This window comes from Saccostrea cucullata, unplaced genomic scaffold (genome assembly GCF_032062105.1).
Source record: "Saccostrea cucullata isolate Sc308-1 unplaced genomic scaffold, CSIRO_AGI_Scuc_v1 ctg246, whole genome shotgun sequence".
Taxonomy (NCBI): Eukaryota; Metazoa; Mollusca; class Bivalvia; order Ostreida; family Ostreidae; genus Saccostrea; species Saccostrea cuccullata.
This window is the reverse complement of record NW_026934303.1, coordinates 505,392-524,384: the sequence shown is the minus strand read 5'-3', so window position 1 is coordinate 524,384 and position 18,993 is coordinate 505,392. Positions and strand designations below refer to the sequence as shown.

At 34.3% G+C, this 18,993-nt stretch overlaps 4 protein-coding genes across 4 annotated transcripts; all 4 read left to right on the top strand.

The window, feature by feature from the left end:
- The first annotated feature begins 870 nt into the window (after positions 1-870).
- On the top strand, positions 871-2,269 carry LOC134240445 (uncharacterized). The gene is made up of 3 exons (XM_062722535.1): positions 871-1,097; positions 1,370-1,566; positions 1,653-2,269. Exons 1-3 carry the CDS (start codon positions 871-873, stop codon positions 2,267-2,269), a joined length of 1,041 nt encoding a protein of 346 aa, XP_062578519.1.
- Positions 2,270-3,306: 1,037 nt separating this feature from the next.
- LOC134240444 (prostaglandin E2 receptor EP4 subtype-like) lies at positions 3,307-4,524 on the top strand. Its single transcript, XM_062722534.1, has 2 exons — positions 3,307-4,102; positions 4,267-4,524. Exons 1-2 carry the CDS (start codon positions 3,350-3,352, stop codon positions 4,522-4,524), a joined length of 1,011 nt encoding a protein of 336 aa, XP_062578518.1. The 5' UTR covers positions 3,307-3,349.
- A 3,563-nt stretch (positions 4,525-8,087) lies between these two features.
- LOC134240432 (prostaglandin E2 receptor EP4 subtype-like) lies at positions 8,088-11,195 on the top strand. The gene is made up of 2 exons (XM_062722522.1): positions 8,088-8,884; positions 9,016-11,195. Exons 1-2 carry the CDS (start codon positions 8,126-8,128, stop codon positions 9,325-9,327), a joined length of 1,071 nt encoding a protein of 356 aa, XP_062578506.1. The 5' UTR covers positions 8,088-8,125; the 3' UTR covers positions 9,328-11,195.
- A 5,826-nt stretch (positions 11,196-17,021) lies between these two features.
- Positions 17,022-18,302, top strand: LOC134240434 (prostaglandin E2 receptor EP4 subtype-like). Its single transcript, XM_062722524.1, has 2 exons — positions 17,022-17,828; positions 17,958-18,302. Exons 1-2 carry the CDS (start codon positions 17,103-17,105, stop codon positions 18,267-18,269), a joined length of 1,038 nt encoding a protein of 345 aa, XP_062578508.1. The 5' UTR covers positions 17,022-17,102; the 3' UTR covers positions 18,270-18,302.
- The last annotated feature ends 691 nt before the right edge of the window (positions 18,303-18,993 follow it).

Here is an 18,993-nt window from a genome sequence, read left to right as displayed (position 1 = left end):
ATTTATTTTGCATGCAGGGTCTATATCTCTCAATTTATTTGATATTGAGTATGTTTTATGCATGGACAATTTCTAGAAACGGGGCAAACTATTGACAAATAAGTTGATGAAGCATGATTATGAACACTCTCGTTTAAAGTCTTTGTTTCATAAGTTCTATGGTCGACACGATGACCTTGTAAGCATTTTCAATCCTCCTTGTGTGACTGGTTGGAAGGGAATGCTCACTCCTCCATGGCACCTGACCCCACCTCTAATGGTTATGAGGTTCGTATTTGCTCTAGCTCTGCTCCTGATTTGTATTGTTTAAATTCACTTTTGAGCTTGATTATTGTTAACTATCTCCTTTTGCATATACATGTATTTCATTGGATCGTATTTATAGGTTAAATTAATACAAGAGGCCAATGGGCCACATCGCTCACCTGAGTTACTTTAGCCATCCTGTCATTTAACAGATTCCCCCTTTGTAATACCTATCTTGACCTTGACAATCCTAAAGGGTCATGATTCCAACAATTCAGAATCTAAACTACCCCAGGATGCTGCAACATAAATTTCAGCTTTTTACTCCACTTGTTCTTGAGAAGATTTTTCCTGTATACTTTAATGTAAAACTTAGACTCCCTATTGTGGCCCCGCCCAACCCCCGGGGGCCATGATTTGAACAATTTAGAATCCACACTACCCCAGGATGTTTCCACATAAGGTTCAGTTGTTTTTTAGTCCACTTGTTCTAAGTTTTCCCATATACTTCAATATATAAGATTTTTAAATTTCTAGATAAATGTTACGCCTAACATAGGGCCAATCTCCAAACATTTTCAAGAACGCTGGGAAATTGTTACAAAGAGATGTTCTAAATAATTGATGTCACTCTGTCTTTCTTGGGATATCCACGAGTCAGGACAATCTGAGAGTGAGATCACGTCCTTAGAATCATCCCTCAATGATTTCATGTCCCAGACCGATATTGATGAAGCCCATAAGATTATTGAAACCTATAATATGTCCCTAAGAAATAAACTTGACAAGACTCAATTAGAAAGAAATTTCTCTGAGACAGTGTTCCACATAATAGGAACAACCGGTCAGAGGTCAGAGTTAACAAAACAAGGACACCCCACTCGAGACGCTTAAAGGGATCGGAGGGGCCCATAAAGACAATCTCGAGGAACGGACCCTTACAAACTCCTGACGTCTGCCCAGTGCTCAATAAATCTAGTGCTCCTCTCTCCGAATCGCAGACATCACTTCCTTCCAAGGTGCTGAATTTCTGCCCCACAAAACATAAGGTCGACGAAAAACAAATCAGAGAGGACACCCAAGCATTCTTTCTGAGACTTCGTTTGAAGGGGCACTTCTCCAGAAAAGACTCCGAAGTTGATTCATATGACTCTTCACAACCAGATTTACACGATCTAGAGGAACACAAACTCAATAGGCCCAAAAATGACTGGGAACCTGCACCGAACAAATGCAGCGCCCTTGAGTCTTATATTGAAGCCGTTGAGTCAGACATAGAGAAGTTCCTTTCAATGCCAGACAAAGCTCCCGACAATAAGAGTAAGGAAGAGAGATCCGCCTTACAATCATTAAAGAATCGTTACGGCATTGTTATGAAGAAAGCAGACAAATGTTCTAAGTTGTAGAACTGGATAAAGAGACATACACGGCGGAGGCCCATAGACGACTCTCGGACGAACGTTTCTATAAGAAACAGGACTCTGACCCTACTAAAGAATTCTCCACCGCTATCATAAAAACTCATGATAAAATGTTTGAGAAAAACAAGATTAGCATCAACGTCTATGAGACACTAACTCCCACTGACTGTAGACCAGGACAATTTTATCTGCTTCCTAAGATACACAAAGAAAGCTTGCCAGGTCGGTCTATAGTAAGTGCAATTGGACACCTCACGGATTGGAGAAAATTTCTGAATACACTGATTTACATCTCCGTCCACAGGTGGAGAAATTGCCATATGCATCCTATCTCAAGAACACCCACGGACTACATTAGAAAGACGCCCTCTACTGGCCTTCCAGATCATGCCCTTCTCGTGACTATGGACGTCACATATTTGTACACCAATATTCCGCACGATGAGAGTATCAAAGACTGTAGAGAAATCTGGGCTAGTAGATCAATACATATTCCTTCTACAGAGTCCCTTGCCAAGCTCCTTGAACATGTTCTCAGGTGCTCAAGTGTAATGGAGAACATTACCTGCAGGTTGATGGCACTGTTATGGGTACGAAAATGATACTGCCTTATGCCAATGCTTTCATTGGAAGACTTGAACGTAACTTGTTACTTCAAGCGCCAATTTAAAAGAACCTTAGCTTGTTGCGTTTCATTGACGATATAGAGATGAAGTGGGTGGAATGTCACGAGAGCCTCGAGACTCTTATTACGTTTGCCAACACCTTTTTTCAGTCCTTCAAATTTACAGTAGATGTACATGTATCTACATGTACATCTACATGTATGATATATATCGAAAAACGTATTCCTAGATACTAGTACTACATCTACCCTGGTTGATGGTGAAATCGAGTTCAGTCTCCACACAAAACCACATATCCCTTGCTTCTTAAATTCTTAATGTTTGACAAACGTTTTCACGGAACCACGGTCATAAGAAAGCAAAATATACAGAGTGTCTCAAAAATTTCCGAACAGCCCTCGTACATCACAAGAGAATAGAACATACATCAAAAGATTTTGAATATACATTATAAGATTATAGAACCTACATCGCAATATTAAAGAACATACATCACAAAATTTTGAATATACATCACAAGATGTTGTACACACATCACAAGTTTTTGCACATACATCACAAGATTATAGAACAAACATCACAAGATTTTGAACACACATCACAAGATTTTGCATATACATCACAAGATTTTGAATATACTTTACAAGATTTTGAATAAACATCACAAGATTATCGAATAAAGCAGCGTTTTACACGCAATAGATATGCACTAGCACACACATTTTACGTCGGAATAGACAGGGTGTCAGATTGCACATACGTCAGAATCCTGACAAAAGAAAATTAGTAATCAAAATATAGACCGGAATTCAAAGTGAAATTGATAATAGATGAGTTGTATACTTTTACTTTTACTGCGTATGTTGTCACTTTATAATTAAATTATGATTTCTTCCCGTCTATTGCTTGTTTAACAATTTTTAAATTTCTTAAACCCTCATATAGGAATGAAATTGCACACACGGGAAATTAAGTCTTCTTTTTACGCAATACCTTTTCGGTATATATTCTCTTTAGTAATAAAACGAATCTCTGTTGATCCCAGTTATTTGAAAGATGAACACAACTGCCCCTCCGATCCCGAACTCCACAACAGAGAGAGTATGGGAATCAGCAGTTCCGCCTGGTCTACAGTTCTTTTTAGGAGTAGTTGGAAATTTAATTTCAATAGCCGTCTTGTTAATGTCCAGAAATAGACACAAATGGAAACCCTTTTATAAACTAGTCTTTGGTTTGGCTCTGACGGACGGCGGGGGCATTCTAGCAGTCTACCCCATAGTTATGATGAGATATGCCTCCGACTTTACATATAAATTTCCAAAGCCCATTTGTGACTATAGCTCATTCATATTTACATTTACTCCAATGTCTTCGGCCCTTATTGTGTGTGCCATGTCTTTTGACCGTTTCGTGGCTATTCTGTATCCATTTAAGTACAACGTGGCTGGAAAAGAGCGACGAACAAATATAACGCTTATATCCATCTGGATTTTTAGCACCTTTGTATCCTCTTTGCATTTGATGGGTCTTGGTTCCAGTTATAATTACTACCCTGGATCCTGGTGCTTTTTGAATTTTGTTGGAAAAAGTACGCTGGACAGAGTAAATTCCTTTATATACTCAATTCTGGGAAATGTTATTTTGATAACAACTATAACCCTTAACTTATTTGTCATTGTAACTATTTGTAAAAATTTGAGAGCATCCAAACGAGGACTTAATCGGAAGGTAAAGAAAAGTGACGTCTTCAACATGATTTTACTTCTGGTCATTGTCGTGGCATTTACCATCTGCTGGATACCACTTATTGTAAGATATTGCTCTCTCTCTCTCTCTCTCTCTCTCTCTCTCTCTCTCTCTCTCTCTCTCTCTCTCTCTCTCTCTCTCTCTCTCTCTCTCTCTCTCTCTATGTGTTTGCTGTAAAATTATTTTCCAGACTTTCGTTTCAATATTCATTTCTTTCTGGTTTTAAGTCCATAATATTTGCACATGCCACCTTGTGGATGGAAGAATATGGTCCCAGAGAACTGCTGGTGGTCCGATTTGCAGTCTCTAACTCAATTGTAGATCCCTGGATTTACATTCTGCTGAGAAAGGAGAATCTCCGAATCCTCCAGAAACGATGTGGTAGTGGTGGTGGTGGTTTCTGTGGCAAACTTAATTTAACAACTGACAGTAGCAATCAGGAAGCCACGCCATCATCTTTTTCAATGCAAAGCAGATCAAAGTAACATACTCTCGTGTGTTAGATAATGTGCTAAAAATTTTCATATAACATACAGAATATGAAATAATAGTCTTACTCGATATATAATTTTTTTTTGTATAATAAACTGTTTTTTTTTCGCAAAATGAAAACATGAATCATTTCTAATACCGGTAGGTTTCGGCAATATAAATTTGTAAGTCATTTTTTTCAATAATCAATCCAAAATCTTGAATTGTACAGTTGTTTTGTGGCAAAAAATTGTTTTCTCATTAAAAATGTACTTTTGTGAAATCTGTCATAAACTTTGGAGGTATTGTATGTTTTTCTTCATGTTCTTGCTTATTTATAGGTTTACCGAGCCCCTCCCTTTCCATGTAACAGTGAAACATATGGAGATAACGAACAGTATTCAAGATCAAAAGTCCGCAATACAAAATAGGAGCAGAGCAAACAAGGACTTCCAAAACATCAGAGGTGCGATCAGGTGCCATGGAGGAGTGAGCATCCCCTGTCGACCGGTCACATCCGCCTTGTTCTCCTTGTCATGATCGGGAAATAACGAAAAAAGTTGTCGTCAACTCAGTGTATAAATAACGGACTAAAAATTAGTATGAAAAACATGGAATTATTTATATCGTACATAGCCTCATAATCATATTTTAAATTCTACCAAGCAATTTCATTTTTTTATTAATATTTGTCATGAAATAGGTTAAGTTTTCATTGTTTTTCATTAAGTTGACTTTGCAACCAATGAAAATACCTTTTATTCTATTATGTTCATTTTTCGACTATAACAAGTGCCATGTTAATCATTAGCAGGCCAATTTAATTCCATAAAAGACATATGTGGTAAAAAGAATACAAAAAAGAAAGAATTCGACGCAGATCGAAGTTTTATAGGAAAGGGATTTTTATTTTGCATACGGTTTTTGTATCTCTCAGTTGATTCGATACGCAAGAGTATACTCTACGTATGAACAATTTCTAGAAACTAGGCAAGCTATTGACAAACGAGTTGATGAAGTAAGAAAATCAACAGTCTCCTTTAAAGTAATTACTTCATCAGATCTATGGTTGAAACAATGACCTTATCAGCATATAAATCTATAAATTAAGTCAGATGCTAACTGAATTTTTATACTAATTGTTTATACCATTATTTACACACGGGCTTTCCATTTTTCTCCCCAGTCATAACAAGGAGCACAAGACAAGCGTGTTTGTCTGGTCAGCAGGGGGATATTCACTTAGCACTTGACCCCACCTCTGATATTTTAGAGGTCCGTGTTTGCCCTGTTCCTGATTTGTATTGTTTGAATGGACTTTTGAGTCTGAATACTGTCTGTTGTCTACATATGTATATATTTCACTGGATCGTACTTATAGGTTAAATTACAACACCTTATCCCTTGGCCATGAGCAGATAGTTGACAAAATTTGAGTCAAAATTCAGATTTCAAATATATACTTTTTTTTACTCAACAAGCGTGCTTTAGAAGTTGTGATTTCATAATGGCTAACTCACTTCCCTGTTGGAAAAGATATAATGTACCTTACTACGATTTAAGAACAACCATCTTAAAGTGATTAAAACATGCAGATTGTTACTGGAAATCAATGCTAAAAATTATTTCCTTGTGCACCTGATATATTGTGAAATAAGACTTTCTTTTCCTGCGCATCAGTTTACATTAAATTGTTTTATGTAAAGTGAGAATAATAAAAAAGATTATTAAGACGCAAAAAGGTAGTAAATTAAGAAAAACACGAGTCGAACGAAATGTCATCTAAAGCAAATGATTTACTGGTATATTCATATTGTATATCAGTTATTCGGAAAAGACTGTGTCTGTTACAACAAAATGTCTCATTTGGTTCAACACTAATTTTAGCAATGTGCGCTTAATAATAACAACTGTAATTAAATTTCCATCATTGTGAGCATTACCAGAAGGTCAGTATAACAAATTCACTCACTAATTTTATTCCTAGAAAACGAAGTCATGATACAATCCATCTTTATAAGATATTCTAATCATTAGATAAGACAAGATACATTGGGCATTCAACATTATTGGTTATCTTGAATTGGAAACAAATGGTGAAAACCCATTTTATCAAGAGGTTACCTTCAAATCTCTTATTCAATGTAAAAACAGGTATTTGATCCTTTAAAAAGAGAGTTGCAATGAAGAATAGTGAATAAATTGACAGTGAACAAGAAAAAGACTAATTTCATGTATACTATGCATGTGATTAAAAAAAAGTGTGGCATTGTCCATTTTCTTAAAATTATTGATGATTCTGGCGATTCTGCTGTTAAATACTCTGCGAATCATCATGTTTTTAGCTGAAATCAACGATGGTTAATTTGTGTCCGATGTACGGTTGAAATTAGCATACTAGTAAAAACCAGCTCTTATAAGAATTATGTAAAAACCAGCTCTTAATACAAAAATTGTGAAATTTCCTTATAATTTATCAAAATTACCAATCCCTGAAAAAATTCACCAAAGTCCGACTCGTTCACTGAGCTCACAAAATAATAACCTCGTCTCCCAAATGGTTTTAATGGCAAATCCCGTGTATTGCTCTGGGAGACTCGAAATAATTGTCAGATGAAAAAGTAAAATAGGTGGTCATAATGGTAATATGACATGTGAAAGTGAAATTAAATTTTATTCAGAGGTATAGTAGGAGTTGCGGATAAAAGATGGGCACCTATCACTATTAAAGAAAGAATGGCAGTGCCCATGTTTTGCTACAGGAAACCCGATATATGTGTTCGACTAAAAAGTAAAATACGATGTGCATCATTGCATTATGTAACAAAGATTCTGTGAAATCTTGTTAAATTCGATTTTGTGGTATAAGAGGAGTTGCAAATAAGAGATGGGTGCCCCAAAACGTAACGAATGGACACCCCCATCACAAATTATTAGCCTGCTTTGCAAATGGGGGGTTCTTACTAGGTGGTAAATTTTAGGTGAGGGACGGCTTATTATACCCCCGCTTGAAAAATAGGCGGGTAAATAGTGATCGGGATGTCCGTCTGTTCCGCTTTGGGATACCGATCTCTTATCCGCAACTCCTATTATACCACTGAATGAAATTTCATGAGACTTTCACAGAATCTTTGTTACATAGTGCACCTCCTATTTAACTTTTGGGTTGGACACATATTTTGGGTTATCTAGAGCAAATCAAATTGAAAGGTATCCATCTCTAGTCTGCAACTCTTTTAATACCACTAAATAAAATTTAATGATAGTTTCACAGATTCTTTATTAAATAATGCCATTGTGCACCTCCTTTTTAACTTTTGATCTGACACTTATTTCGGGGTTCCCAGTGCAAATATGTACTTTGCCATTATCACCATGTTGGAGGCGGAGGTATATCATTAAGTGAGCTTATTGCTCAAAATACCTCTAGTTGTAGTTTATTAGATGTTATTATATTGATCAATGATTTTATTCATTCAATATTCAAAAAGCAGTTGTCCTTGTAAACCTAAAAAAGGATATTGTGTGCATCACAGGAAATGATTATTTAGCCAGCAGCTACATAAACAAAGTAAACTAAACCAACTTGCACAAAACGTAAAGCAAATACTTAAAATGGATGTCGTCTCCACTACAAGTACCTTTAACATGACCAAGGCTGCCAGAATCTGGGAATCCACAGTTCCACCAATCTTACAGTTTGTTCTTGGAGTACTTGGAAACTTAATTGCACTCATCGCTCTGATAAGAGCCAGAAAGAGACACAAATGGAGGCCGTTTTACAGACTGGTCGCGGGCTTAGCTTTGACGGATGGCGGGGGAATTCTATTAGTCTATCCAACCGTTATGATCAGATATGCCTCTGACTTTACCTACGAGTTTCCAAAGCCTCTGTGTGAATACAGCTCTTTTATATTTACCTTTATGCTGATTTCCTCAGCAATGATTGTTTGTGCGATGTCTTTTGATCGCTTTATGGCTATTTTATATCCTTTCAAATACAATATACTAAATAAAAAATATAGAGCAAACATCACGCTGATTTCCATCTGGATTTTTGGAGCCTTCATTTCCAGTTTACATTTGATGGGACTTGGATCCAGTTTTAATTACTATCCAGGTTCCTGGTGCTTTCTGAACTTTATTGGAGTAACCACCCTAGACCGAGCCAATTCCTACGTTTACTCCTTATTTGGATTGCTGATCCTATTTACCACTATCTCTTTTAATGTGCTTGTCATTGCGTCACTCTGTAGACATTTTAGAGAGGACAACACAATTTCCAAAACCAGACGAAGAAAATCCGACATCTTCAACGTGATTTTATTGCTCGTAATTGTTACCCTTTTTACGATTTGTTGGACCCCACTTATGGTGATTATTATTATTTTATTTTATTTTATTTTAAATTTAAAAAATCTACATTTTATTTGCTATTAGTTGCAGATTTTTTTATCTTCTTTGAATTAGTAAATAAAAATTGCTTGTTTTCTTTCATTGTATAGTTCACCATTCTTGGGCATGCAGCCCTGTGGATCAGTGGCGATGGGTCTAGAGAATTAACCGTAGTAAGACTGTGCATCACCAATTCCATCATCGATCCCTGGATATACATTCTTCTGAGGAGAGAAAATTTCAAAGCTCTCCAGCTGCGATTTAAGGGCATTTTCGGAAAACTGGCTTTCGCGACAGACAGTGGTGAACAAGATGTCACGCCATCATCTCATTCGCGCAAAAAGAGTTTCGATAACACTTTGTCGTCTGGTAAAACACTCTCCACAGACGACATGATTACTTCGGACTTAAGTAAAAAGTGACCGATTATTTTCTACTTGAAAAATTCTATGTTCTAAATGGGTTTTTCTCTCATCCATCTTTTACACACTGTTAAGAAATGGGAAACGAAAATTTATTGACACGTTAAGATATAAAGATTACTTCTTGTGAGATATTCATAAGAAGGAAATATGGTTAAAAATAGGTCTACAATCCAAATGTTATAATTACTCAAGAATTTTAAAATCGCAGAAAGTTTAAGGTAATTATCTGGTATCCCCCTAAATAAACCAATGATACCCTAAAACTCCATTCCACTGTACGCAGCTAGATGAGTGCATTAATTAAAACTGTGTGGGAATGTTATCCAGCTTTGTTCATCTGTTGCAGTCTGGGGATGCAGCTATGTTTGAAAGATATTATACCTGTGCATTTTGTTCGATGCATGCTAAAAAGGGTTTTAATCTGATTATTTAGATGAACAAGGCAAGAATGCAGTTTGATGTATTTGACCATATATATTTGACTATGTGTTGTCAGGCTGAAATACGATTCCCGGAGGTTGTATTTTTGGAGAGAAGGGTAGGGAAGTCATCGTCAGAGTACTGTTGTGCCATCACTTTACCTTAGTGTGTACCAATTCAGTCCACCTTGTATACCATACCGTTACACTACCACCATCAAATCTACCAATCTATCTGAGATGGTGTTTAGCTACAAATCATTCATTGCTAAGCTTGATTATGCACTGTGACTCTTACAATAAAACATTTAGACTTGTAGATAAATTAAACTGTGACACTGCTATGGTCATACTCTGTTGGTCCGATCCAAGCCTTTGAAGTCAATATTTGCGGAGCTGTGATTTCAAACCAACATAAGTCCACTGCCTTTGATTCAAACATCCCTTAGTCAAGTGCAAACAGTTTCTTTTTATGTCTGTATACAAGTGTATAATTCAGGAAAAGCTCATGCTGAAAATGACCTCATTGTGGAAAGTTTATGAAAATTACGAAAAACAATAAAACGATTCATCATTTTCAAATAACATCATGTTTCAAAAATATCAGAAACAAAAGTTCGAGAATAGATTTTATGTGGATCAGAAACTAACAAAATTAAAGTGTTAGAATTTTGCAAAATCAACATTTTTTTCTCTGGGTTTTGTCTATAGTGGCTATAGAGTTACAAATGCATTAATAAATAATGATCTTACTCGAATAAGTCAATTTACATCTAAAAATAAATTGTAAAACAAATCTATTCTATTATTCAGCTTATTTTTCCTCTTTTAATTAATTCATGCAAAGATGATATAGATAAGTTTATGAATTATATTGCATCGTTAACATTACACCGAAGCATACTCAGAAGTGTGTAAACCAAGGGGAAACTTCACATTAACTGAATGTTTTTGTAAGATATTTTCGCATAAAAAATCATTTAAATTCGTTGACCTCAGAAAACTATTATTAATATGGCTAATGCTTATTGTCTATTGTCAAATTCAATACTGAAGATGATAGGATTTCTAAAGTAAAACGAAAACAATTAGCATATAGTATGTTCATGGGTTTTGAAATTTAAGCTATGTTTTAAGCTGCATTAAAAGTTTGTCCTAAAAAATTAAATTCCGTTGAAATTTTATTTTTTTAATCGAGCATTATACTAGTACATGTTCTTAAAATTGCCAATGACTCCTTCAACAATATAAAAAAATATTGATAACCTATTATTTTACATTAAAATTTATTTTGATTTATAAAAGAGTTCTTTGACAAGAACAATTAGCAAATTAAGTGACAAAATGACATGTGTTGAATATATTAGAATCTGTGAAAAGTATTGATATGATGGACATGACAGAGAGATCAATTGAATAATTACGTGTATGTTTTATAAAAGATTAGTGACGATATTATACCTGTGCATTTTGTAGTTCTCAAAAGGTTTTAATTGATTATATAGAGTGTCACAAGGCAAGAATGTGCAATTAAATAAATAATTAGTTGTTTCATTGTCCAACCATAAAAAAAGATTCAGAATTAATTTAAGTGAAAATACTAGTAACTGATTACACATACTCAAGTTAAAAATAAAAGTCCAAAAGAAATATTGTAAAAAGGATCAATTCTGCACGGTGATACTAAGATGGTCTCCTCCTTAAAACATTTTGTAAATTGTCAACTTAAAGTGCATGTGTACATATAAGGTCTGCTACAAAAACACTGTAACATTCATTGTACTTTGTTTTCACCGGATTTGTGTGTCAGTATTTGCGTTTTTCTGTGATTTGTTGATCTAGATATAAATGTTTTGATTCAACCCTTTATGATTCATAATGCAAACAGTTTCTATATATATATATAATTATATATATATATCAGGCTAAATGACCTCATTTAAAGTTCTATAATTTCAAGGAATAAGAAAAGAGTCATCATTTTCAAAAACATTGTTTAAAAAATGACCATAATACAAAAGTCTGTCAAAGAAAAAGGATTAAATCAGAGAAACTGCAAAATTGTTTTGGGTATATGTAATCCAACATTTTTTTCTCTTTTTTTATAGTGACATTTCAAATGCATTAATAAATAATGCTTGCTGTGAAAGTCACATCTAAAAATAAATTATAAAACAAATCTAAATATATTCAGCTTATTTTTCCTTTTTAATAATTATTGATGATATAGAAATTTATGTTATATTGCGACACACGTATCTAAATGTGTAAACCAAGGGAAACTCACATTAACTGAATGTTTTCTCCTTTGCATATATATTTAAATTCGGACCTCAGAAAACTATTATTAATATGGCTAATGCTTATTGTCTATTGTCAAATTCAATACTGAAGATGATAGGATTTCTAAAGTAAAACGAAAACAATTAGCATATAGTATGTTCATGGGTTTTGAAATTTAAGCTATGTTTTAAGCTGCATTAGAAGTTTGTGCTAAAAAATTAAGTTCCGTTGAAATTTTATTTTTTTAATTTCATTGTGAAATAAAATTGTAGATGACTCCTTCAACAATATAAAAAAATATTGATAACCTATTATTTTACATTAAAATTTATTTTGATTTATAGAGTTCTTTGACATAAAATTAAAACCGCTTTAGGACAAAATGAATGTGTTGAATATATTTAGTTAACATAATCTTTTCTATGATGGACATGACAGAGAGATCATAATAATTTTTTTTTGTTTTATAAAAGATTTTTGTAAGCAATGGTATGTCCCTTTGTAGTTCTCAAGAATTGACCATATAGAGTGTCACTGTGCAATTAAATAAATAATTAGTTGTTTCATTTTCCAACCATAAAAAAGATTCAGAATTAATTTAAGTGAAAATACTAGTAACTGATTACACAATTCAAGTTCAAAATAAAAGTATGAAATTTTAAAAAGGATCATTCTGCAAGGTGATACTAAATTTTATCCTTAAAACATTTTGTAAATTGTCAACTTAAAGTGCATGTGTACATATAAGGTCTGCTACAAAAACACTGTAACATTCATTGTACTTTGTTTTCACCGGATTTGTGTGTCAGTATGTTCCGTTTTTCTCTTCCATGTTGATCTAGATATAAATGTTTCTTTCAACCCTTTATGATTCATAATGAAAAGTAATCAATATATATATCAGGCTTTATTTCCTTTTATTCTTAATTTCAAGGAATAAGAGAAAGAGTGGGCAGCGATTTGATTCAGAAAGTACTTGCATAAAAAATGACCATAATACAAGACCCTCTGTCAAAGAAAAAGGACTAAATCAGAGAAACTGCATTGTTTTGGGTATATGTATATCCACATTTCTCTTTATTTTAATTGACATTTCAACTTATCCGTCAGCTTGCTGTGAAAGTCACATCTGAATTACTTATAAAATGTCGTAAATATATCTGTGATGTGTCGTTTAATAATTATTGAATTAGAAATTTAGTTAACGACACACGTATCTAAATGCTGAGTTGAAGCTCGCGTCAAGTGTTTTCTCCTTTGCATATATATTGTATGAGGTAGAAGAAGCGGACATTGAAAAAACAATGGCGTTATCGGACGTCATGAAAATAAATGACGACAGAGCCGGGTGATCATATAATGTCGTTTTAATTTTATAATAATTTGGCAAATAATGAACGTATCAGGCTAAAATTTTCAACATTTCTTTATTTTGTGTTGTTTTATGTTCCATATAAATTTTGAAAGCACAGACTACATAGTACTAATTTTATAGCCTCAGTCCACGAACTTTTTGATAACCCCTCGTATATTTAAATTACAAGAGGATTCCCATGGCAATTTCAATAGTCCTCGCCCACCGACGTCAAATACAAAGGCAGCCGCACGAGATTTACATGCATATTTGGCCTCCTCAGCGTCAGACACAGAGACAGATGCGCACGAGATTTGCATGCATATTACGCCTTCTTAGCTCCTGACCTATCGACCTGCCTAATTTACATTCCAGCAGAATTATTGAGAAATCAACTCCTCTAACTTTCACAGAGAGAAAAATTAGAAATGGAAATATAAGTTTTTTAATACTAGTAAACTCTGCTTCATACGAATATAAATATAAGATGGCTAATAAAGGAGCAAAATTAGTGTTCATCGGAATTCCAATTGTTTGTTTGAAAACATGGTCTACAAAGAATACATAAATGTTGTCGGTAAAGAAACAATATCGACATTAGAGTGTAGAACCAGAGTGTTTTTAACCAAGTAATTTTTTATGAGTAATTAGAAGATTGATGCAAAAATTTTCGAGTTCTTTTTTAATAATTTAATTTCACACGTAACACGTCATTTGATTGGTTAAACGGTTTTATCCATTTTGTATAACATAACTTGCCTACGTCACAATGAATTACGTCAAAAACGTATTACTCCGCTTGACGTTAACTTTCAAAATATGCGATGTTTGAAGCCTTTTTCCGAAGGAAAAAAATGGAAAATTGTCTCATTGTCTACATTGAAATTAAATTATAGGGAATGAAGCATATTTCAACTTATGTTATACGATATAACATAACTTGGGGCAATTTACGCTTTATAAACCTCGAAGTGGTTTATAAAGCGTAAACTGCCCCAAGTTATGTTATATCGTATAACATAAGTTGAAATAAGCTTCATTCCTTAAATATAAAAAAGCGGTGTTAAAACGCACTTTGAAAAATTACGCACTTTGAAAATTTTTTTTCAAAGTGCTTAAATTTGGGACCAAGCTAACGCACTTTGAAAAAATTAATTTTTTTTTCAAAGTGCGTTAATATCGTCCATATTAACGCACTTTGAAAAAAAGTAAAGATTAATCAATATTCCTAGAAAATAATCGGTATGATAAATAACAGATCCTGGTTGGATAACTTTTTTATGATAAAGTCACTTCAGGACCTGAGATATAGACGTTTTAAATATTTGATAAAATAAAAGGGAAAAGGGTCTTTAAAAAAAGAGTGACGATTGTTTAAGATTATTAATTCGTTTTTTTTTAAATTCTAGTCTTTGATAAATAGATGTAAAGGTGTAAAGGGGGCACTAACAGTTGACAGCTTCAAGCAACTTAGCATTTATCATAATAAAAAGGGGGTAATTTGATTGTTAAAAACTATGAAAATGCTTTCCCTCTCATACGTTTTACTGTACTTAAAAATTTCTAGTTTTCATCTGTTTTAATTAACTCATTTAATATTGAAAGTTTTCAACATCATACCAGTTAGGTAAATACATAATTATATGAATGTTTTGAGTATAGCATAGACATCGAGACCGGGCGAAGGGCCAGGGGAGGGGGGGGGGGCTAAGCCCCCCACTTATTTTGGAAAGATATATACATCGTATAAGCATTGAAAATGCAGCTTACCCCTTTTGGGTTTATTGCTCGCCTCCCCCGTTTGTTACCGACACCTATGTATTGGAAAGATAAAGATTTGGACTGAGGTTAGGAATCTTATACCCGTCTTCTCGTCTTTTCGATGGGAGTAAATCAATTCTTTTTTGAGGTTAGGGTTAGGGTTAGTTTTTTGAAAGATAAATAACAAATAAAATCTTTCCATTACTAAAATATGATTTTTTTTTTTCGAAGTGCGTTAAGTGTCTCCATGGTAAAATATATTGATGTAGACTCCTAACGCACTTTTAAAAATTTTTTTAAAGTGCGTTGAGTTGGTCCCAAATTTAACGCACTTTGAAAAAAATATTCAAAGTGCGTTGATTTTGTCCCAATTTTAACGCACTTTGAAAATTTTGTGCGTTGCCACAAGGCGGTAGTGGTATAAAAAAGCCGTCTTTTTTTCATGACCTCAGAGTAGTTGCATAAAATATATATCGGGTATTTTTAAACAAGAAGGGGGTCTGTTTCTATGTTAATTTTTTTTCTCTTTCATGATCGACTGACTAAAATTGCTCTAACTTAAAACTTTTATTAACCTCCTGAATTCAATTTTTTTTCATTTAGAATTTTTTCGTCACATTAACATCTAAATTGAAAAAATCTATCTAACCCCCCATTGTTTTATCCTTAATCGGGAAAGAGCATTACCTCTGTCAAAGACAACAGAATTTTTCTGAAGTGACAGAAATTAATAACTTTCGACAAAAGTTTTAAAGTACATCCAATAAAAATATAACTAATTTCGTTATTCAGTAGTAATTTTTAAAAAAGAAAATGGGATGTTCTTTACTCCTCGCAGTTTCGAATTCGCCATAAAATATATAAACCTAGATTTTAATCTCAGTTTACCTTAAAACATATGGAGATAACGAACAGTATTCAAGATCAAAAGTCCATAAAACAATACAAAATAGGAGCAGAGCAAACATCGACCTCCAAAACATCAGAGGTGGGATCAGGTGCCATAGAGAAGTGAGCATCCCCTGCTGACCGGTCACACACCCCTTGTGCTCCTTGTCATGATCGGTAAATAATGGAAAAATCTGTCGTCAGTACAGTGTATAATTAATAGACTTACAATTATTATGAAAAAAGTCAGTCAGCATTTGACTCAGTGATAAATTGTATTCGCTGACAAGGTCATTGTGTCGACCATAGACCTTACGTAATGATGACTGCTGATATTCTTGTTTCATCAACTTGTTTGTCAATAATTTATCTTGTTTAAAAAATTGTTCATACTTACATGTGCAGCACGCTCTTGTGTATCGACTTCACTTTAGTATCATGAGCTGGTCAATGAAAATAGATTTTTGATGAAAGATACTGGGGTTTAATTCAAATGTTGATTGACATTTTTCATTCAGATTTTAAGACCATTAATTTCACACAATTGTTTCTTTGGTTTTTTTTTACCGATTACCCGATCATGATAAGGAGCCCACTTCGGTATCGACAGAGGATACACGCGTCGTTATAGCACCTGATCCCACCTATGATCTTTAAGGGGTCCGTGTTTGCCCTACTTCTGAAATTTTTAGCATGGTTACCGTTAATCATCATATTTTCTTCGCTTATCTGCAGAAGCAAATTCTATTTCCTTTATTGGTACATATATATATTTCTATATTTCATTAAAGTTGTAGGCATTATACTGCTTTCTTAATTTAGGTTTAACTGAGAGGCAGCTTTAGGTGTACCCGGTAATCAGATATTATTCATTATATCAATAAATTTCGTAAAAATAATTATTCGATCAGCAGTTATCCCCGTAAACCTCAAAAAGGATATTGCGTGCATTACAGGAAATATTTATTTAGCCAGCAGCTATATAAACAAGGTAAAATAAACCAACTTGCAAAAACTTTCAGCATATACTAATAACGGATGTCGTCTCCACTACTGGTACCTTGAACATGACCAAGACAGCCAGAATCTGGGAATCCATAGTTCCACCAATCTTACAGTGTGTTCTAGGAGTACTTGGAAACTTAATTGCACTCATCGCTCTGATAAGAGCCAGAAAGAGACACAAATGGAGACCATTTCATAGACTGGTCGCGGGCTTAGCTTTGACGGATGGCGGGGGAATTCTATTAGGCCTCCCAACCGTTTTTATCAGATATGCCTCCGACTTTACCTACGATTTTCCAAAGCCTCTGTGTGAATACAGCTCTTTTATTTTTACTTTTATGCTGATTTCCTCAGCAATGATTGTTTGTGCGATGTCTTTTGATCGCTTTATGGCTATTTTATATCCTTTCAAATACAATGTACTAAATAAAAAATATCGAGCAAACATCACGCTGATTTCCATCTGGATTTTTGGAGCCTTCATTTCCAGTTTACATTTAATGGGACTTGGATCCAGTTTTAGCTACTATCCAGGTTCCTGGTGCTTTCTGAACTTTATTGGAGTAACCACCCTAGACCGAGCCAATTCCTACGTTTACTCCTTATTTGGATTGCTGATCCTATTTACCACTATCTCTTTTAATGTGCTTGTCATTGCGTCACTCTGTAGACATTTTAGAGAGGACAACACAATTTCCAAAACCAGACGAAGAAAATCCGACATCTTCAACGTGATTTTATTGCTCGTAATTGTTACCCTTTTTACGATTTGTTGGACCCCACTGATGGTGATTATTATTATTTTATTTTATTTTATTTTAAATTTTAAAAATCTACATTTTATTTGCTATTAGTTGCAGATTTTTTTATCTTCTTTGAATTAGTAAATAAAAATTGCATGTTTTCTTTCATTTAAGTTTACCATTCTTGGGCATGCGGCCTTGTGGATCAGTGGCAATGGGTCTAGAGAATTAACCGTAGTAAGATTTGGCATCACCAATTCCATCATCGATCCCTGGATATACATTCTTCTGAGAAAAGAAAATTTCAAAGCTCTCCAGCTGCGATTTAAGGGCATTTTCGGAAAACTGGCTTTCGCAACAAACAGTGGTGAACAAGATGTCACGCCATCATCTCATTTGCGCAAAAAGAGTTTCGATAACACTTTGTCGTCTGGTAAAACACTCTCGACAGACGACATGATTACTTTGGATTTGAGTAAAAAGTGACCGATTATTTTCTACTTGAAAAACTCTATGTTCTAAATGGGTTTTTCTCTAGACCCAGACGAGTGTGTTAAAACTATATAAAAATCTTATCCCTCTCTTAATGTACAGTTTGGGGTCATCTGTTGCAGAGTCTTGAGATGCAGTTCTATTTGATGGATATGCCTGTCCTTTTTGTCCGATGCATACTAAAAGGGTTTTAATCTTATTATTTAGATGAACAAGGCAAGATTGCTGTTTGGTTTATTTGACTATACATTGTATGTATTTGACTACTAGTACATTGCATGTGTTGTCAGTCTAAAGTACGACTCCAGGAGGTTGTATTTTTGGAGAGAGAGGCACGAAGGAAATCATCAGAGTACCGTTGTGCCATCACTTTCTCTTAGTATGAACCAATTCAGTCCAGCTTCGCTGCTTGTATACCATACCGTTACACTACCACCATCAAATCTACCAACCTATCGGAGATGGTTTTCTAGCTACAAAACATTCATTACGATGCTTAATTAAGCACTGTGACTCTTCCATTAGGATTTGCTATAAAATTTTTAGATAAAGCAGACTGTGACATTGCTATGGCCATACTCTGATGGTCCGAACCGAGACCTTTGAAGTCAATATGTTACGGAGCTGTGATTTCAAACCACAGAAGTCCACTACAAATGCTGAAGACAGCCTCATTGTGGAACGTTTATGAAAATTACGAAAACCTATAAAACTATTC

Coding starts and splice junctions, on each gene's coding strand:
- LOC134240432 (XM_062722522.1), top strand. CDS start 8,126: ATGGATGTCGTCTCCACTACAAGTACCTTTAACATGACCAAGGCTGCC. Junction 8,885..9,015: donor TTTGTTGGACCCCACTTATG/GTGATTATTATT, acceptor TTCATTGTATAG/TTCACCATTCTTGGGCATGC.
- LOC134240434 (XM_062722524.1), top strand. CDS start 17,103: ATGACCAAGACAGCCAGAATCTGGGAATCCATAGTTCCACCAATCTTA. Junction 17,829..17,957: donor TTTGTTGGACCCCACTGATG/GTGATTATTATT, acceptor CTTTCATTTAAG/TTTACCATTCTTGGGCATGC.
- LOC134240445 (XM_062722535.1), top strand. CDS start 871: ATGTCACTCTGTCTTTCTTGGGATATCCACGAGTCAGGACAATCTGAG. Junction 1,098..1,369: donor ATAGGAACAACCGGTCAGAG/GTCAGAGTTAAC, acceptor GCACTTCTCCAG/AAAAGACTCCGAAGTTGATT. Junction 1,567..1,652: donor CAAAGCTCCCGACAATAAGA/GTAAGGAAGAGA, acceptor TCTAAGTTGTAG/AACTGGATAAAGAGACATAC.
- LOC134240444 (XM_062722534.1), top strand. CDS start 3,350: ATGAACACAACTGCCCCTCCGATCCCGAACTCCACAACAGAGAGAGTA. Junction 4,103..4,266: donor TCTGCTGGATACCACTTATT/GTAAGATATTGC, acceptor TCTGGTTTTAAG/TCCATAATATTTGCACATGC.